At 43.0% G+C, this 17961-nt stretch overlaps 1 protein-coding gene across 3 annotated transcripts in view; it reads right to left on the minus strand.

Annotated features, from left to right (window-relative positions):
• Positions 1-17961, minus strand: part of macrod1 (mono-ADP ribosylhydrolase 1) — a 336953-nt gene that overhangs the window by 81714 nt on the left and 237278 nt on the right. For all 3 annotated transcript variants that reach the window (XM_062965192.1, XM_062965193.1, XM_062965194.1), the window contains exon 4: positions 4578-4607. In XM_062965192.1, coding sequence (XP_062821262.1) covers positions 4578-4607 — 30 coding nt within the window. The remainder of the gene's footprint in view (positions 1-4577; positions 4608-17961) is intronic.

The following is a 17961-nucleotide window of genomic DNA, read 5'->3' on the forward strand; positions in this document are numbered from 1 at the left end:
CAAAGAGTCGGCGTTGCTGTATGAAATGCACACTGAAGTGGATTATATGGCAGTGTGGAGTCAAGTTAATCCAGTTCAAAGCAGATAATACAAGATTATAAATGGTTATATAGCTGTGTGGAAGAGCCTTGAGTCTACACTGCCATATAATCCAGTGGAAATTAAATAATCTGTGAAAAAGGCCTAAGTGAGGCCTAACTCTGCCTGTCCCCTGGGCTGAGTGGGTTGCTAGGAGACCAAGTGGGCGGAGCTTAGCCTTCTAACTGGCAGCAATTGAATAAAAACAATGATTCCTCTCCCTCTAATTAGGACTTTATTTTTCTTTTCTTTTTGTTGTATCAACCTAGAGGCGTGGATGATGGGTTGTGTTGTCAAATTTCGAGGTTGGGCGGCCTGTAGTTTTGTTGTTTTGCCCGCTGCCCTGATGCCATCACTCTTTTATATATATAGGTGTTCTGAGATTCTGCACATTTTCTCTCCTGCCACAAGGAAGGAACTCAATTCCAAGAGGGGATGTTTTCTATCAGATCATAGGGACTAGAGACTTGGAAAACCAGGGACTTTTAACATCAATCTTGGCTACTCCCAGGCAAAACCGAAGGCCTTTTCATCCCGACTCTCCCCACATTTTACTGCCTTAGAACCAGTGGAAAAGGAGGGTCATTACTAAGCCTGCAGCTTCAGCGTTTATTTGTGAGCCGTGGGTTCACAGGTTAATGGACGAGAGGATAAATCCCAGTTGGTTCTTGTTTATCAGCATAAGGAAAAAACACTGATGACAGGTCCAGGACTTTAAAGAGTGGAAATAAAATGGGATCACTCCGGGTCAGTCATAAATAAGGGGCCCATTAATGTTGGCAGTGATGCCGCCGGCCTCAGGACCGGGCTTGTTTGTTTGCCTGACTCCTTCATTTCCATGCAATTTTCTCCTTCCGCATCCACCTTGGGCTTTGACTTTGGCGAGGGCTGGGCTGTGTCGGGCTTCTAAATGCAACATTACGATATTTCTGATTTTCTATAACTAAGATATTTGGTGGATAGTACTATGAGCCTCTTATGTATTGAGGATAACGGGGAATCTAGTTGCAAACAGTCCACGTGAAAGGGATCTAGGGGATGGTTTAACTGAGGATTTAGAGAGGATTGTGGGCTTTCCAGTGGCACAAAGTGAGGAGCTCTCAAGTCTGGGAAACAATGTGAGAAAACTGGCTCGGAAAGTGCCAGGCCGAGGAGTTTGGAGTAGCCATAGAAGATAAGGAATTGAGTGAATAAGTGACTGATAAGGAAGCTTCCCAGGAAAAACAACCTGTAGCTATGGAAATCAACAAAAGTCTCTGTTTATAAATCAGAGCTGAAAGTAGAGTATGCTGAGTCGAGAGATTACTGTATACACTCAAGTACAGTAGAGTCTCACTTATCCAACACTTGCTTATCCAATGTTCTGGATTATCCAACGCATTTTGTAGTCAATGTTTTCAATATATCGTGATGTTTTGGTGCTAAATTCATAAATACAGTAATTACAACATAACATTACTGCGTATTGAACTACGTTTTCTGTCAAATTTGTATAACATGATGTTTTGGTGCTTATTTTGTAAAATCATAACTTAATTTGATGTTTAATAGGCTTTTCCTTAATCCCTCCTTACTATCCAACATATTCGCTTATCCCACATTCTACCGGCCCGTTTATGTTGGATAAGTGAGACTCTACTGTATAAGCCTAGTTTTTATGCCCTTTTTTAGGACTGAAAAAGCTCCCCTCGGCTTATACTCGAGTGAGGATCCTGGCTGGCTTACGTTCGGGTCGGCCTATACTCAAGTACCGTATATACTCGAGTATAAGCCGACCCGAATATAAGCCGAGGCACCTAATTTTACCACAAAAAAACCTGGGAAAACATTGACTCCAGTATAAGCCGAGATAGCAATAAAATTACTGTACATACCCGAGTATAAGCCGACCCAAATATAAGCCGAGGCACCTAATTTTACCATAAAAAAACTGGGAAAACATTGACTCCAGTATAAGCCGGGATACCAATAAAATTATCGTATATAATTATGGGGCCGGGCTGTGGCGCAGCTGTTGAGCAGCTGCCTTAAATCACTCTGACCATGAGGTCATGAGTTCGAGGCCAGCCCATGGCGGGGTGAGCACCCGTCAATTAAAATAATTTATTAAAAAAAAATAGCCCCTGCTCGTTGCTGACCTAGCAACCCGAAAGATAGTTGCATCTATCAAGTAGGAGATAAGGTACCACTTATAAGTGGGGAGGCAAGATTAACTAATTTACGACCTGGAATGAGGAAGTGCCATCAGTGTGGATGATGAAGCAGCTGCTCCCCCCTGTGGCCAGAATCGAACATCCCCTCAGAAGAAGGTTAACTTGCCTCTGCGTCTGTCTCTCAGTCTCTGTTTGATGTGTTTATGGGCATTGAATGTTTGCCCTATGTGTGTTATAATGTGATCCGCCCTGAGTCCCCTTCGGGGTGAGAAGGGCGGAATATAAATACTGTAAATAAATAAATAAATAAATAAATATACAGTAGAGTCTCACTTATCCAACATAAACGGGCTGGTAGAACGTTGGATAAGTGAATATGTTGGATAATAAGGAGGGATTAAGGAAAAGCCTATTAAACATCAAATTAAGTTATGATTTTACAAATTAAGCATCAAAACATCATGTTATACAACAAATTTGACAGAAAAAGTAGTTCAATACGCAGTAATGCTATATTGTAATTACTGTATTTACGAATTTAGCACAAAAACATCATGATATATTGGAAACATTGACTACAAAATACGTTGGATAATCCAGAACGTTGGATAAGCGAGTATAAGCCAACCCGAATATAAGCCGAGGCACCTAATTTTACCACAAAAAACTGGGAAAACATTGACTCCAGTATAAGCCGAGATACCAATAAAATTATCGTATATACTCGAGTATAAGCCGACCCGAATATAAGCCGAGGCACCCAATTTTACCACAAAAAACTGGGAAAACATTGACTCCAGTATAAGCCGAGATACCAATAAAATTACCGCATATACTCGAGTATAAGCCGACCCGAATATAAGCCGAGGCACCCAATTTTACCACAAAAAAACTGGGAAAACATTGACTCCAGTATAAGCCAAGATACCAAATAAAATTACTGTATATACTTGAGTATAAGCCGACCCAAATATAAGCCGAGGCACCTAATTTTAGCACAAAAAAACTGGGAAAACGTTGACTCCAGTATAAGCCGAGGGTGGAAAATTTCAGAAATAAAAATCGATTCCAATAAAATTACATTAATTGAGGCATCCGTAGGTGAAATGTTTTTGAATATTTACATAAAGCTCAAATTTAAGATAAGACTGTCCAATTCTGATCAAATCATTATTCTCCTCTTCTTCAATGTAAATGTGCTTATGTATCCTTTTAATAATAATAGAGTAAAATAATACATGTAATAATAATAATAAATACAGGAAAATAATACATGTAATAATAAATATAGTAAAATAATAAATGCAATAATAATAATAATATCAGAGTGAAATAATAAATGTAGTAATAATAATAATAAAAATAGAGTAAAATAAATGTATTAGTAGCAACAATAATAGAGAAAAATATTATACTCGGGTGAGGGTCCTGGTTGGCTTATATTTGGGTCAGCTTATACTTGAGAATAACCCTCTGGTATGTGAGAGCCGCTATATAAATGGGCCAAAGAGAAGGTTCTGGTATTCTGTACAATAAAACCTGTTGGAATCTACCAGCGTGTGTCTTGGTGCTTTTTCTGGTGGAAGACTGACCCACAGCACAACTAGGAGAAGAGAACCCGACAATTTGTACAGAATACCAGAACCTTCTCGTTGGCCCATTTATATAGGGGCTCTCACATACCAGAGGGTAATTGAGGTTTTATGGCTGGCCCGTTTTATGGCTGGCATCTGTTCTTTGTCAGCCGACCGGAGATGTCAAAGATTGGAGATCATGACACTTAATTAATGTAATTTTATTGGTATCTGTTTTTATTTCTGAAATTTACCACCCTTGGCTTATACTGGAGTCAATGTTTTCCCAGTCCTTTTTCATGGTAAAATTAGGTGCCTCGGCTTATATTCGGGTCGGCTTATACTAAATGTAATAATACCAATAATAAGATCAGAGAGAAATAATAAATGTATTATTATTATTATTATTAATAATAATAATAGTAATAATAATAATAATGGAGTAAAATAAATGTAATAGTAGCAACAATAATAGAGAATAATAATAAATGTACCATATGCTCAAGTATAAGCTGACCCAAATATAAGCCAACCAGGACCCTCACCCGAGTATAAGCTGAGGGGAGCTATTTCAGTCTTAAAAAAAGGGCTGAAAAACTAGGCTTATACTCGAGTATACACAGTAAATTGGGTCTGATCAAGCCAGGCTTTGTCTTCTGAGCAAGCCGCAAGCCAATGCCTCCCTGCATCTTGTGCCTTCTTTCCAAACTATTTGGAGGTATTCATTTGAAAGCCGAAGTGAAGAAAAAAGAGTATCAATTAAAGGACTTACCACCGCCTCCGCCCAGCAGGGAGCTGTTTGCTACAAAGAAAACAGAGAGAGATGATGTTATTAAACTGCTGCCTGCTTGGGAACTGTTCATTCACAAAAAACTTCTTCCAAACCTCCCTTATGCAAGGATTTATTATCATTCAGTACTGCATCCCAAGTAAGTGGGCCTGAAAGCACATGAAAGCATTTCCTGCTGCCCAAAAGTGAATACCGTATATATATACTCGAGTATAAGCCGACCCGAATATAAACCGAGGCACCTAATTTTACCACAAAAAACTGGGATAACTTATTGACTCGAGTATAAGCCGAGGGTGGGAAATGCAGCAGCTTTGGGTAAATTTCAAAATAAAAATAGATACCAATAAAATTTCATTTCATTAATCGAGGCATCAGTAGGTTAAATGTTTTTGAATATTTCAAAGAAAAACAAACTAGCTCTAGAAGTGGAAAAAGTAGGGGCAACAAAAACAATATGGTATCAACAATAACCTAATAATAATAATAATAATAATAATAATAATAATAATAATAATAATAATAATAATAAAAACTTCATTTGGATCCCACCATCTCTCCCCATGGGGACTCAGGCCGGCTTCCAACATAGTAACAGGCAAACATTCAATGCTTATATAAACAATGCAGAGCTAGATATAAATCTATAATTATATATAATAATTTCACATATGCATTTATCCCTGAAACATTTGCAAATCTGTGTGTGTGTGTGCATTTCCCCTACAATATTTGCAAGCTATATATATATATATATATATATATATATATATATATATATTCATATCTATCTAGACATGTCTATAGATATTTGTGTATTCATTTCCCTCCTGTAATATTTGCAAGCCCTATATATAGTTAGGTAAGAATATATTCATATCTATCCAGACATCTCTCTTTATATAGATATTTGCAGAAACTTGCAAACATATGAGGGTAAATTCATATATAAAAATAATGTATATGTATGGCTACAGATACACAGGTACATGGATCTATATGTATAAAGGATTTGCAAAGACCTGCAAACATATGAGGGCAAATTCATAGATAAAATTAATGTATATAGATATATACACATATAAGGGTACATAGAGATGGCAAAAGCTTGCAAAGGGTTAATGCCTATATATCTGTAAGAGAGCTTATCCAAGCTTCTGCTGGCCCGTTTAGCTTGGATAAGTGAGACTCTACTGTATTCAAAAACATTTATCCTACTGATGCCTCAATTAATGTAATTTTATTGGTATCTATTTTGATTTTGGAAATTTCCCACCTTCGGCTTATACTGGAGTAAATGTTTTCCCAGTTTTTTGTGATAAAATTTCGTGCCTCGACTTATCCTCGAGTGTATATGGTAATTGACTTTTTCAAATAACCTGGGCAATACTGGAGACCCAAGCTTGTCAATAAAATAAAAAGGAGTGACGCGCACTTGTAAGGTGTCCCTTTGGAGTGGTACCATGCTCATATATCTGTTTTCCTGGATCCTGTGCCAGGGAAAGGGGTGACCTATGGGCGATGCCATCTTCAGGCTCCACAACACTCCTCTCCCCTCGCCTGCCCTTTCCTAGTTTTAGCTGGAACCAAATGCAATTCCAGGCTCCATTCATGCCTTTGCGGTTTGCTAAAGGTTTTGCACCTGTCACCGGGATGTTGCCGTGGCAACAGGAGCATCACATATGATCACTGTCACCGCCGAAACACCCACGACGGAGAAAGTCCCAGATGCCCCGGGAAAGTGGCCAAGACCGCCATGGCCCCGTCCTCTGAGCCGCGGAGAGGGAGGCGGAAGAGGCGGGTGCACATCAGCTTGCACAGATGGCCCCTGTGCACGTGCACGTGTGTGCAAACAGACAGCAGGCATCATCTGATGCAGGGATCAATCTGGACGATTGAAATATATGCAGAGTTGCTTATCATGCGCCGTTCTGTGAGACCCAAATGTCATGAGGAACCGCGTTATGCATGGCTCACTTAGGGCCCTGTTATCATCTCGATCAGGGGTGAGCATAGGGCCCACTGGCTGCGCTGGAACTGGAGGGGATGCTATGAAGCAGAGATGAGACAGGACTGAGCTTCTACATCTCCTGAGAGGCCTTTTAGGACTAAAGGGCGGGGCTAGGGGTGGGGGCAGGGCCTCCTCCCAAGAACATGAGACAGGGCTGAGCCTTTACAGCTCCTGAGAGGCCTTTTAGGACTAAAGGGCAGGGCTTAGGGGCAGGGCCTCCTCCCAAGAACATGAGACAGGGCTGAGCCTCTACAGCTCCTGAGAAGCCTTTTAGGACTAAAGGGCAGGGCTAGGGGTGGGGGCGGGGCCTTTTCTCAAGAGTACAAGACAGGGCTGAGCCTCTATCTCTCCTGAGAAGCCTTTTAGGACTAAAGGGCGGGGCTACGGGTGGGGGCGGGGCCTTTTCTCAAGATCATGAGACAGGGCTGAGCCTCTATCTCTCCTGAGAAGCCTTTTAGGACTAAGGGGCAGGGCTAGGGGCACGGCCTCTCCCAAGAACGCAAGACAGGGCTGAGCCTCTATCTCTCCTGAGAGGCCTTTTAGGACTAAAGGGCAGGGCTAGGGGCGGGGCCTCCTCCCAAGAGCCTCTGTATACCTCCCCTGAGGCCCTTCTTAGAACACGGGGGCGTGGTATAGAGGCCCCTCCCCCTCCTCTAGCCCCACCCCCTGTGTCCTGGCAGGTGCCGCAGGACAGGGATAGAAGCTCAGCCCTGCTTCAGAGCTCCTAACTCCGCCCATCCCAGTCCTGGCTGCCCCTTTGTGGCCCCGCCCACCTCCCCTCGCAGCCCTGCATCTTGGACTAGGGAAGAGGCTCAGCCCCGCCCTCTTGAGCAGGAGCCACACCCACCCCTCTAAGCCACGCCCCCTTTCCAGGGGTTGCTGAGTCATATTTTTTTCTGGAAAGGGGGCAGTAGGCCAAATAAATTTGGGAACCACTGGTGTACTATGTTTATAGGAGCCCCCCGGTAGCCTGAATGTTGCCGGTTCGAATCCAACCTGGGGAGAGTGCAGATGAGCTTCCTCTCTCAGCTCCAGCTCTCCATGCGGGACATAAGAGGAGCCTCCCACAAGGATGGTAAAACATCAAACATCCGGGCAACATCCCCTGGGTAACGTCCTTGCAGACGGTCAATTCTCTCACACCAGAAGCAACTTGCAGTTTCTCAAGTCTCTCCTGACACATACAAAAATTCTTAAGATGCTACCAACACGTCTCCCCTTCCGAGAATCCGTTGCTTTCGCAAAATATTTGTAAAATTGTCCCACAATCTGTTACTCAGAGCTCGAAAACAAACAAGAGCAGCTGCTTGGCTTGGGCAAGGACACCCCGGTCACTATGTGCGCACAGAAAGGAATTACAGTGTTCCCTCCTTTATCGTGCGGTTTAAGTTCAAGGACCACCTGCAATAAGGGAAAATCTGAAGTAGGGACACTATATTTATTCTATGTGTGGAGCCCTGTCTTGGGCTCTTGGAAGGAGGCCCCGCCCACTCCTCTAGCTCCGCCCTCTGTGCCCTAACAGGTGCCTCAGGAGAGGTATAGATGCTCAGCCCTGTCTCAGGCTCTTGGGAAGAAGCCACGCCCACTCCTCTAGCTCCGCCCCCTGTGTCCTAACAGGCGTCTCAGTAGCTCAGCCCTGTCTCCGGCACTTGGGAAGAGGCCCTGACCCTCCCTTGCTCCCGCCTCCGTGTCCTAATAGGTGCCATCACCGCCCCCCTGGATTGTTCCAGCGCCCGCCAGGGGGCGGTAGTGCCCACTTTGGGAATCACTATAGTACATAAATAAAAATACTAAATTGTGGCATGACGCCTTCATGGACTCCAAGTCACAGTTCAATTTATGGTGATGCCATGAATGTTATAGGCTATGTGGGTCTTATGAGGCTGGGTGGCAGCTCCTGCTCTGCAAGGTTGGCGTAAACCCAATGTTTGTGGCATAGCTCTCTCTCCTATATGCCGTGACACTGCGTCCGCCAAATTGTGCGCCAAGAGTTTGTGGCAAGGGGGATGAAATAAAACTACAAAAAAAAAAATCAATATAAGAATTGCGTATTGATTTCATGCCAGAGCATAAAAGTTACATTCTCTTTGCGGGGGAAATTTACACACTTCTCATGTTGGCCGCTTGAGCGATGCCTTGAACATTTGACCCACACAGGATTTGCAAAGACCTGCAAACATATGAGGGGAAATTCATATATAAAAATAATGTGTATGTATGGCTACAGATACACAGGTACATGGATCTATATGTATAAAGGATTTGCAAAGACCTGCAAACATATGAGGGGAAATTCATATATAAAATTAATGTATATAGATAGATACACATATAAAGGTACATAGAGATTGCAAAAGCTTGCAAGGGGTTAATGCCTATATATCTGTAGGAGAGTTTAACAAATATTTCAGGGGAAAATGCTTTCATAAGATTAATGAATATATATTTTTCTTCTTCCTGACTTGCAAGGGTGTCTCTTTTTTCAAAACATTCCCTTGATTAAGAGCGAGGGAGGCTTTGCAAAAGTAAACACACTGATAAGGGAGAAGAAGAGAAAAATAGATCACATATTGCAGACTCCATTGCCAGCCTTGATCTTGACCATATTATAAGCCGGGGAGGCTTTTTCAGCTCGCCTTGACCTTGACCCGATTATGAGCCGGGGAGGCTTTTTCAGCTCATAAATAAGGGATAAAAAACAGCTTATCTTCCACTATATACGGTATCTAGATTTCTTTATTATTTTCACCCGCCTACCTATCTTAGACCTAGCTTAGATAAGCTAGTTAGCTCCAAACTCTTTCCTATCTACAATGGATTTCTTTTTAACTCCCTAAATGCTTTTGAACCTTTAAGCTGGTTTTGCGTTCCTTTGCCATCCAGAAGACAAAAGCTTTCCTGAAACTCACTTCCTGTTGTTTTGGAAGGCATACTTCCACACTCTATTTTCCTGGGAATCAACCTCATAAAGAGGGTCATTTTGCTCTTAATTGGCCTTCTTGGCCTGGAGTCAAGTGACCTCAAACAGTGGAGAAAATACATAAGGACCTGTTCATCCTTAAAGAACTAAAAAACAAGCACTCGGATTTTAGACCTCTTTGCTTCTTCTGAATCTGGCTGCATTTCTCACAATGGGAAAGTATGAATGAATAGTTCACTTTAGCCTTTTTTGATTGGGTTGTTGTATGTTTTCCGGGCTGTCTGGCCATGTTCCAGAAGCATTCTCTCCTGACGTTTCGCCCACATCTTTGGCAGGCATCCTCAAAGGTTGTGAGGTATGGAGAAGCTAAGCAAGGACGTTTTATATATATCCTAATGGGCAGTGTTGGGGAGCAGGCTCGGTTTTGAATGGGCCGTTGGCTTGACGGAGATGACAAATGCTACAACTGGTTTGTCGATGATCTGTGACTACGTCGTGAAAACTGGATATCTACGCTGACGGGAAGCAACACACACATCATTTTTTGGATTCTCTTTGGGATGGTGGCTGTGGAGACTGTCACGATGAATTTCCTCGACCGTTGAAAGCATGTCTGTTTAGATTTCGGGATCTGTAGGCACTTAGAAGCCTACAAATCCTGTTTAGAGACCAACGAGATAACTGGGGTGCTGTGAGTTTTCCGGGTTGTATGGCCATATTCCAGAAGCATTCTCTCCTGACATTTCACCCACATTTATGGCAGGCATCCTCGGAGGTTGTGAGCCCCGTTGGAAACTAGGCAAGGAAGGACAAAGTTTATAACTGAGTTGCTGTGAGTTTTCCAGGCTGTCTGGCTATATTCCAGAAGCATTCTCTCCTGACGTTTCGTCCACATCTATGGCAGGCATTCTCAGAGCCCTGTTGGAAACTAGGCAAGGGAGGACAAAGTTTATAACTGAGTTGCTGTGAGTTTTCCAGGCTGTCTGGCTATATTCCAGAAGCATTCTCTCCTGACGTTTCGTCCACATCTATGGCGGGCATTCTCAGAGCCCTGTTGGAAACTAGGCAAGAGTTGCTGTGAGTTTTCCAGGCTGTATGGCCATGTTCCAGAAGCACTCTCTCCTGACATTTCGCCCACATCTATGGCAGGCATCCTCAAGGGTTGTGAGCCCTGTTGGAAACTAGGCAAGGGAGGACAAAATTTATAACTGAGTTGCTGTGAGTTTCCCAGGCTGTATGGCCATATTCCAGAAGCATTCTCTCCTGATGTTTCACCCACATCTATGGCAGGCATCTTCAGAGCCCTGTTGGAAACTAGGCAAGGGAGGACAAAGTTTATAACTGACTTGCTATGAGTTTTCCAGGCTGTATGGCCATATCCAGAAGCATTCTCTCCTGACGTTTCGCCCACATCTATGGCAGGCATTCTCAGAGCCCTGTTGGAAACTAGGCAAGGGAGGACAAAGTTTATAACTGAGTTGCTGTGAGTTTTCCAGGCTTTATGGCCATATTCCAGAAGCATTCTCTCCTGACGTTTCGCCCACATCTATGGCAGGCATCCTCAGAGGTTGTGAGCCCTGTTGGAAACTAGGCAAGGGAGGACTAAGTTTATAATGGAGTTGCTGTGAGTTTTCCAAGCTGTATGGCCATATTCCAGAAGCATTCTTTCCTGACGTTTCGCCCACATCTATGGCAGGCATCCTCAGAGGTTGTGAGCCCTGTTGGAAACTAGGCAAGGGAGGACAAAGTTTATAACGGAGTTGCTGTGAGTTTTCCAGGCTGTATGGCTATGTTCCGGAAGCATTCTCTCCTGACGTTTTGCCCACATCTATGGCAGGCATCCTCAGAGGTTGTGAGCCCTGTTGGAAACCGTAGCCTATAAGCTGCCACTTGAGGCAGGCACCGATTGCGGCGGTGCTATTTATTTACCGTTCCGTTTTAACGATTAGTAATGATTGTTAAAAGTAATGTTGTCATAAAAGAAGCCGGGCGAGCGGGGAGCTGGGGACCGTGGGTCGAGATGCCTGGCAAAGCCGCCATGGATCCCCTGGCAGCCGAGGCTTGCGGTGCCACCGCGGTTGGCATTGTTTTGGATCTCAGCCCCTCTCTCCGCTCTCTCCCTTCCCCGACACTACACAGTTTATGCTCCAGCGGCTGGATTAGAAACACCCATCCATCTCCCTGGCACCCTCCTCCCGCTCCTGCTTCCCGGCTTCCTTGGCATCAGGCATTTCCGTTGCTGGGCAACCGGCATCCAGGACTTTGCAGCCTCCTCTCCCTCCTTCCTCTGTCACTCAAATTGCAGCTCACCTGCTCCGGGTAGCCTTCACTCCAGCCTGTTTTTTGGGAACCCAAAGAAATGTGGCTGAAGGAAATGGCACTAGCAACAACGGTGGTACCAACATCTACCATAGACGTGGTCATAGAATTAAAGACTCATAGAAATGGACAGGACCCTAAGGGCACAAAGAACCACAGAACTGAAAGAGACCCCCTAGAGCAGTGCTTCCCCACAAATGGGCGGCCAGGACTGGGATGGGTGGAGCTCTGAGTCAGGGCTGAGCTTCTATCTCTGTCCTGCAACACCTGCCAGGATACAGGAGGCGGGGCTAGAGGAGGGGGCGGGGTCTCTTCCCAAGTGCCGGAATGGGGCTGAATCTCTAAACCCCGCCCCCGTGTTCTAATAAGCAGTGGTTCCCCACAACTGAAAGAGACGCCCTAGAGCAGTGGTTCCCCACAAATGGGCGGTCAGGACTGGGATGAGTGGAGTTACGAGCTCTGAGTCAGGGCTGAGCATCTATCTCTGTCCTGCAACACCTGCCAGGACACAGGAGGCGGGGCTAGAGGAGGGGGCGGGGCCTCTTCCCAAGTGCCTGATGGGGCTGAATCTCTAAACCCCGCCCCCGTGTTCTAATAAGCAGTAGTTCCCCACAACTGAAAGAGACGCCCTAGAGCAGTGGTTCCCCACAAATGGGCGGTCAGGAATGGGATGAGTGGAGTTACGAACTCTGAGTCAGGGCTGAGCATCTATCTCTGTCCTGCAACACCTGCCAGGACACAGGAGGCGGGGCTAGAGGAGGGGGCGGGGCCTCTTCCCAAGTGCCTGATAGGGCTGAATCTCTAAACCCCGCCCCCGTGTTCTAATAAGCAGTGGTTCCCCACAACTGAAAGAGATGCCCTAGAGCAGTGTTTCCCCAAAAATGGGCGGCCAGGACTGGGATGGGCGGAGTTACGAGCTCTGAGTCAGGGCTGAGCATCTATCCCTGTCCTGCGGCGCCTGCCAGGATACAGGAGGCGGGGCTAGAGGAGGGGGAGGGGCCTCTTCCCAAGTGCCTGATGGGGCTGAACCTCTAAACCCCGCCCCCGTGTTCTAACAACCGCCTCAGGGGAGGTATAGAGGCTCAGCCCTGTCTTGCGCTGTTGGGAAGTTGCCCCGCCCCCACCCCTGCCCTTTAGTCCTAAAAGGCCTCTCAGGAGAGCTATAGAGGCTCAGCCTTGTCTCACGCTCTTGGGAAGAGGCCCCGCCCCTAGCCCCGCCCTTTAGTCCTAAAAGGCCTCTCAGGAGAGCTATAGAGGCTCAGCCCTGTCTCACGCTCTTGGGAAGAGGCCCCGCCCCTAGCCCCGCCCTTTAGTCCTAAAAGGCCTCTCAGGAGAGCTATAGAGGCTCAGCCCTGTCTCACGCTCTTGGGAAGAGGCCCCGCCCCCACCCCTAGCCCCGCCCTTTAGTCCTAAAAGGCCTCTCAGGAGAGCTATAGAGGCTCAGCCCTGTCTCACGCTCTTGGGAAGAGGCCCCGCCCCTAGCCCCGCCCTTTAGTCCTAAAAGGCCTCTCAGGAGAGCTATAGAGGCTCAGCCCTGTCTCACGCTCTTGGGAAGAGGCCCCGCCCCTAGCCCCGCCCTTTAGTCCTAAAAGGCCTCTCAGGAGAGCTATAGAGGCTCAGCCCTGTCTCACGCTCTTGGGAAGAGGCCCCGCCCCTAGCCCCGCCCTTTAGTCCTAAAAGGCCTCTCAGGAGAGGTATAGAGGCTCAGCCCTATCTTGGGCTATTGGGAAGAAGCTACACCCACTCCTCTAGCTCCACCCCTGTGTCCTAACAGGTGACTCAGGTGCTCAGCCCTATCTCTGGCACTTAGGATGAGGCCCCTCCCCTCCCCTAGCCCCACCCCCATGTCCCCAGCGCCCACCGGGGGGCGGTATCACCAAATTTGGGAATCACTGCCCTAAAGCCACCCTAGGAGCCCCTAGTGGCGCAGCAAGTTAGAGTGCTGAGCTGCTGAATTTGCGGACCAAAAGGTCTCAGGTTCGAATCCGGGGAGCAGAGTGAGCACCCGCTATTAGCTCCAGCTTCTGCCAACCTAGCAGTTCGAAAACATGCCAATGTGAGTAGATGAATAGGTACTGCTCTGGCGGGAAGGTAACGGCACTCCATGGAGTCACCGCAGGACAGGGGTAGAAGCTCAGCCCTGCCTCAGAGCTCGTAACTCCGCCCGTCCCAATCCTGGCTGCCCTTTGTAGCCCCACCCACCTCCCCCTCCCCCTCCCATCCCTGCATCTTGGACTAGGGAACCACTGATCTAAAAGGAAGTTCACCTCGCACTGGAAATTGATCTGAGGCTCAAGGTACAAGTTTTCCCCTGGCATTAATTGTAGTCGTATCCGACTCTGGGGGTTGGTGCTCATCTCAATTTCTAAATCGAAGAGCCGGCGTTGTCCATAGACACCTCCAAGGTCATGTAGCCGGCATGACTCCATTGTTCCTCTGAGGCTCAAAGGCGGGTTTGATCGAAGCCAGGTCTCCGAAAAGGTGGCCGGCAGAGGGCAGCAGCGCTCATGTCCTTTACTGCACAAATTTAGCACCAAAATATCATGATGTATTGAAAACATTGACTACAAAAATGCGTTGGATAATCCAGAATGTTGGATAAGCGAGTGTTGGATAAGTGAGACTCTACTGTATCGTGATATTTTGGTGCTAAATTCGTAAATACAGTAATTACAACATAACATTACTGCGTATTGAACTGCTTTTTCTGTCAAATTTGTTGTATAACATGATGTTTTGGTGCTTAATTTGTAAAATCATAACCTAATTTGATGTTTAATAGGCTTTTCCTTAATCCCTCCTTATTATCCAAGATATCCGCTTATCCAAGCTTCTGCCGGCCCGTTTAGCTTGGATAAGTGGGACACTATTGTACATTAATTGAGGCATCAATAGTTTAAATATTTTTGAATCTTTACATCAAACTGTAATAAATCATTATTTTCATCTTCTTCAATGTAAATGTGCTTATGTATCCTTTTAATGATAACAGAGTGAAATAATAAATGTAATAATAATAAAGGCAGTAAAATAATAAATGTAATAATTAATAGAGTAAAATAATAAATGTATTATTAATAATAAAAATAGAGTAAAATAAATGTAAAAGTAACAACAAGAATAGAGTAAAATAATAAATGTAATAATAATAATATTAATAAATGCAGTAAAATAATAAATGTATTAATAATAATAAAAATAGAGTAAAATAAATGTAAAAGTAACAACAAGAATAGAGTATAATAATAAATGTAATAATAATTAATAGAGTAAAATAATAAATGTAACAATACCAATGATAATACAGAAAAATAATAAATGTACCATATATATTTGAGTATAAGCCGACCAGAATTATAATAGAGTAAAATAATACATGTAATAATAATAATAATAATAATAATAATAATAGTAATAAATACAGGAAAATAATACATGTAATATAAATAGAGTAGAATAATAAATGTAATAATAATAATAATAATAATAAGATCAGAGTGAAGTAATAAATGTATTATTAACAATAATAAAAATAGAGTAAAATAAATGTAATAGTAGCAACAATAATAGAGAAAAATAATAAATGTACCATATATATTTGAGTATAAGCTGACCAGAATAATAATAGAGTAAAATAATACATGTAATAATAATAATAATAATAATAATAATAATAATAATAATAATAATAATAAATATAGGAAAACAATACATGTAATATAAATAGAGTAGAATAATAAATGTAATAATAATAAGATCAGAGTGAAGTAATAAATGTATTATTAACAATAATAAAAAAGAGTCAAATAAATGTAATAGTAGCAACAATAATAGAGAAAAATAATAAATGTACCATATATTCTCGAGTATAAGCTGACCCAAATATAAGCCCACCAGGACCCTCACCCGAGTATAAGCCAAGGAGGTTTTTTTCTGTACTAAACAAGGGCTGAAAAACTAGGCTATAGTTTTATCGAGTATATACAGTAACTTCCCTTTAGAGGTGAATATTTTTGACCTTGTTCCTCTGCATTTAACTTTAATTCTGGACTCGGTGTTTTGCATTGAGAGGCAGGGATATTTAGTATATTCATACCATTATTACGCTGCTGAGTTATAGTTTTTAGGTTAATTTCATTGGGAATGTTGATAGTTCATCACACACACAAAATCAATGCATACTATTTTTCAGTTATTGATTGTTATGCTTTTGTGTCCGGGCCCATTCGATTCTGTCTGCGTTATTGATAGCTGATTTGTGTTTTTGATATTATGTCGATACATATATATTGACCAGCGCAGCATTTGCACATTTTGATGCATCGTTGTTATTGCAAGCGGCTTTAAATGTGTATCACTTGACTTCTCCTTAACCTGGTGCCCCCCAGTTAGAGTTATAAAGATTTTCTCCTGACATTAAGTCTAGTTTTTCCTCCACCAGAGACATCCCGGTGTTTCTGACTCTCTCCATTGGCATGGAATTTGCATGACCCCTCCCACTGCCTCTCCCATAACCCTTTCCTATTCTTTTCTATGGCACAAAGTAAATAGAGGAATTGATCAGCAGCTGAACATACTACAGAAGTTTCGGGAGAATTCGCCACGATTTATAGGAGTTGTAGTTACCGGGATGTCTAGTTCACTTGCAATCTTATTTGATTACCGTATATACTCGAGTATAAGCCGACCCAAATATAAGCCGAGGCACCTAAATTTACCACAAAAAACAGGGATAACTTATTGACTTGAGTATAAGCCGAGGGTGAGAAATGCAGCAGTTACAGGTAAATTTCAAAATATAAATAGATACCAATAAAATTTTATTAATCGAGGCATCAGTAGGCAACAAAAACAATATGGTATCAACAATAACCTAATAATAATAATAATAACAATAATAATAATAATAAAAACTTCATTTGGATCCCACCCTGTCTCTCCATGGGGACTCAGGGCGGCTTCCAACATAGTAACAGGCAAACATTCAATGTTATATAAACAATGTAGAGCTAGATATAAATCTATAATTATATATAATAATTTCACATATGCATATACCCCTGAAACATTTGCAAATCTCTGTGTGTGTGTGCATTTCCCCTACAATATTTGCAAGCCATATATATATATATATAATATTCATATCTATCTAGACATCTCTATAGATATTTGTGTGTTCATTTCCCCCCTTTAATATTTGCAAGCCCTATATATAGGTAGGTAAGAATATATTCATATCTATCCAGACATCTCTCTTTATACAGATATTTGCAGAGACTTGCAAAGATATGAGGGCAAATTCATATATAAAAATAATGTATATGTATGGCTACAGATACACAGGTACATGGATCTATATGTATAAAGGATTTGCAAAGACCTGCAAACATATGAGGGGAAATTAATATATAAAATTAATGTATATGTATAGCTACAGATACACAGGAACATGGATCTATATGTATAAAGGATTTGCAAAGACCTGCAAACATATGAGAGGAAATTCATATATAAAAATAATGTGTATGTATGGCTACAGATACACAGTACATAGATCTATATGTATAAAGGATTTGCAAAGACCTGCAAACATATGAGGGGAAATTCATATATAAAAATAATGTATATAGACAGATACACATATAAAGGTACATAGAGATGGCAAAAGCTTGCAAGGGGTTAATGCCTATATATCTGTAGGAGAGTTTAACAAATATTTCAGGGGAAAATGCTTTCATAAGATTAATGAATATATATATTTTTCTTCTTCCTGACTTGCAAGGGTGTCTGTCTTTTCCAAACATTCCCTTGATTAAGAGGAGGGAGGCTTTGCAAAAGAAAACACACTGATAAGGGAGAAGAAGAGAGAAATAGATCACATATTGCAGACTCCGTTGCCAGCCTTGATCTTGACCATATTATAAGCCGGGGAGGCTTTTTCAGCTCGCCTTTGACCTTGACCCGATTATAAGCCGGGGAGGCTTTTTCAGCTCATAAATAAGGGCTGAAAAACTCGGCTTATCTTTGAGTATATACGGTACTGGAGGGGTTTGGGTTAGGGTTAGGGAAGTGACCTTCCATTCTGGGAGTTGTAGTTCACCCAAAACTAGAGAAAC

This window comes from Anolis carolinensis, unplaced genomic scaffold (assembly GCF_035594765.1).
Source record: "Anolis carolinensis isolate JA03-04 unplaced genomic scaffold, rAnoCar3.1.pri scaffold_14, whole genome shotgun sequence".
NCBI classification, from domain to species: Eukaryota; Metazoa; Chordata; class Lepidosauria; order Squamata; family Dactyloidae; genus Anolis; species Anolis carolinensis.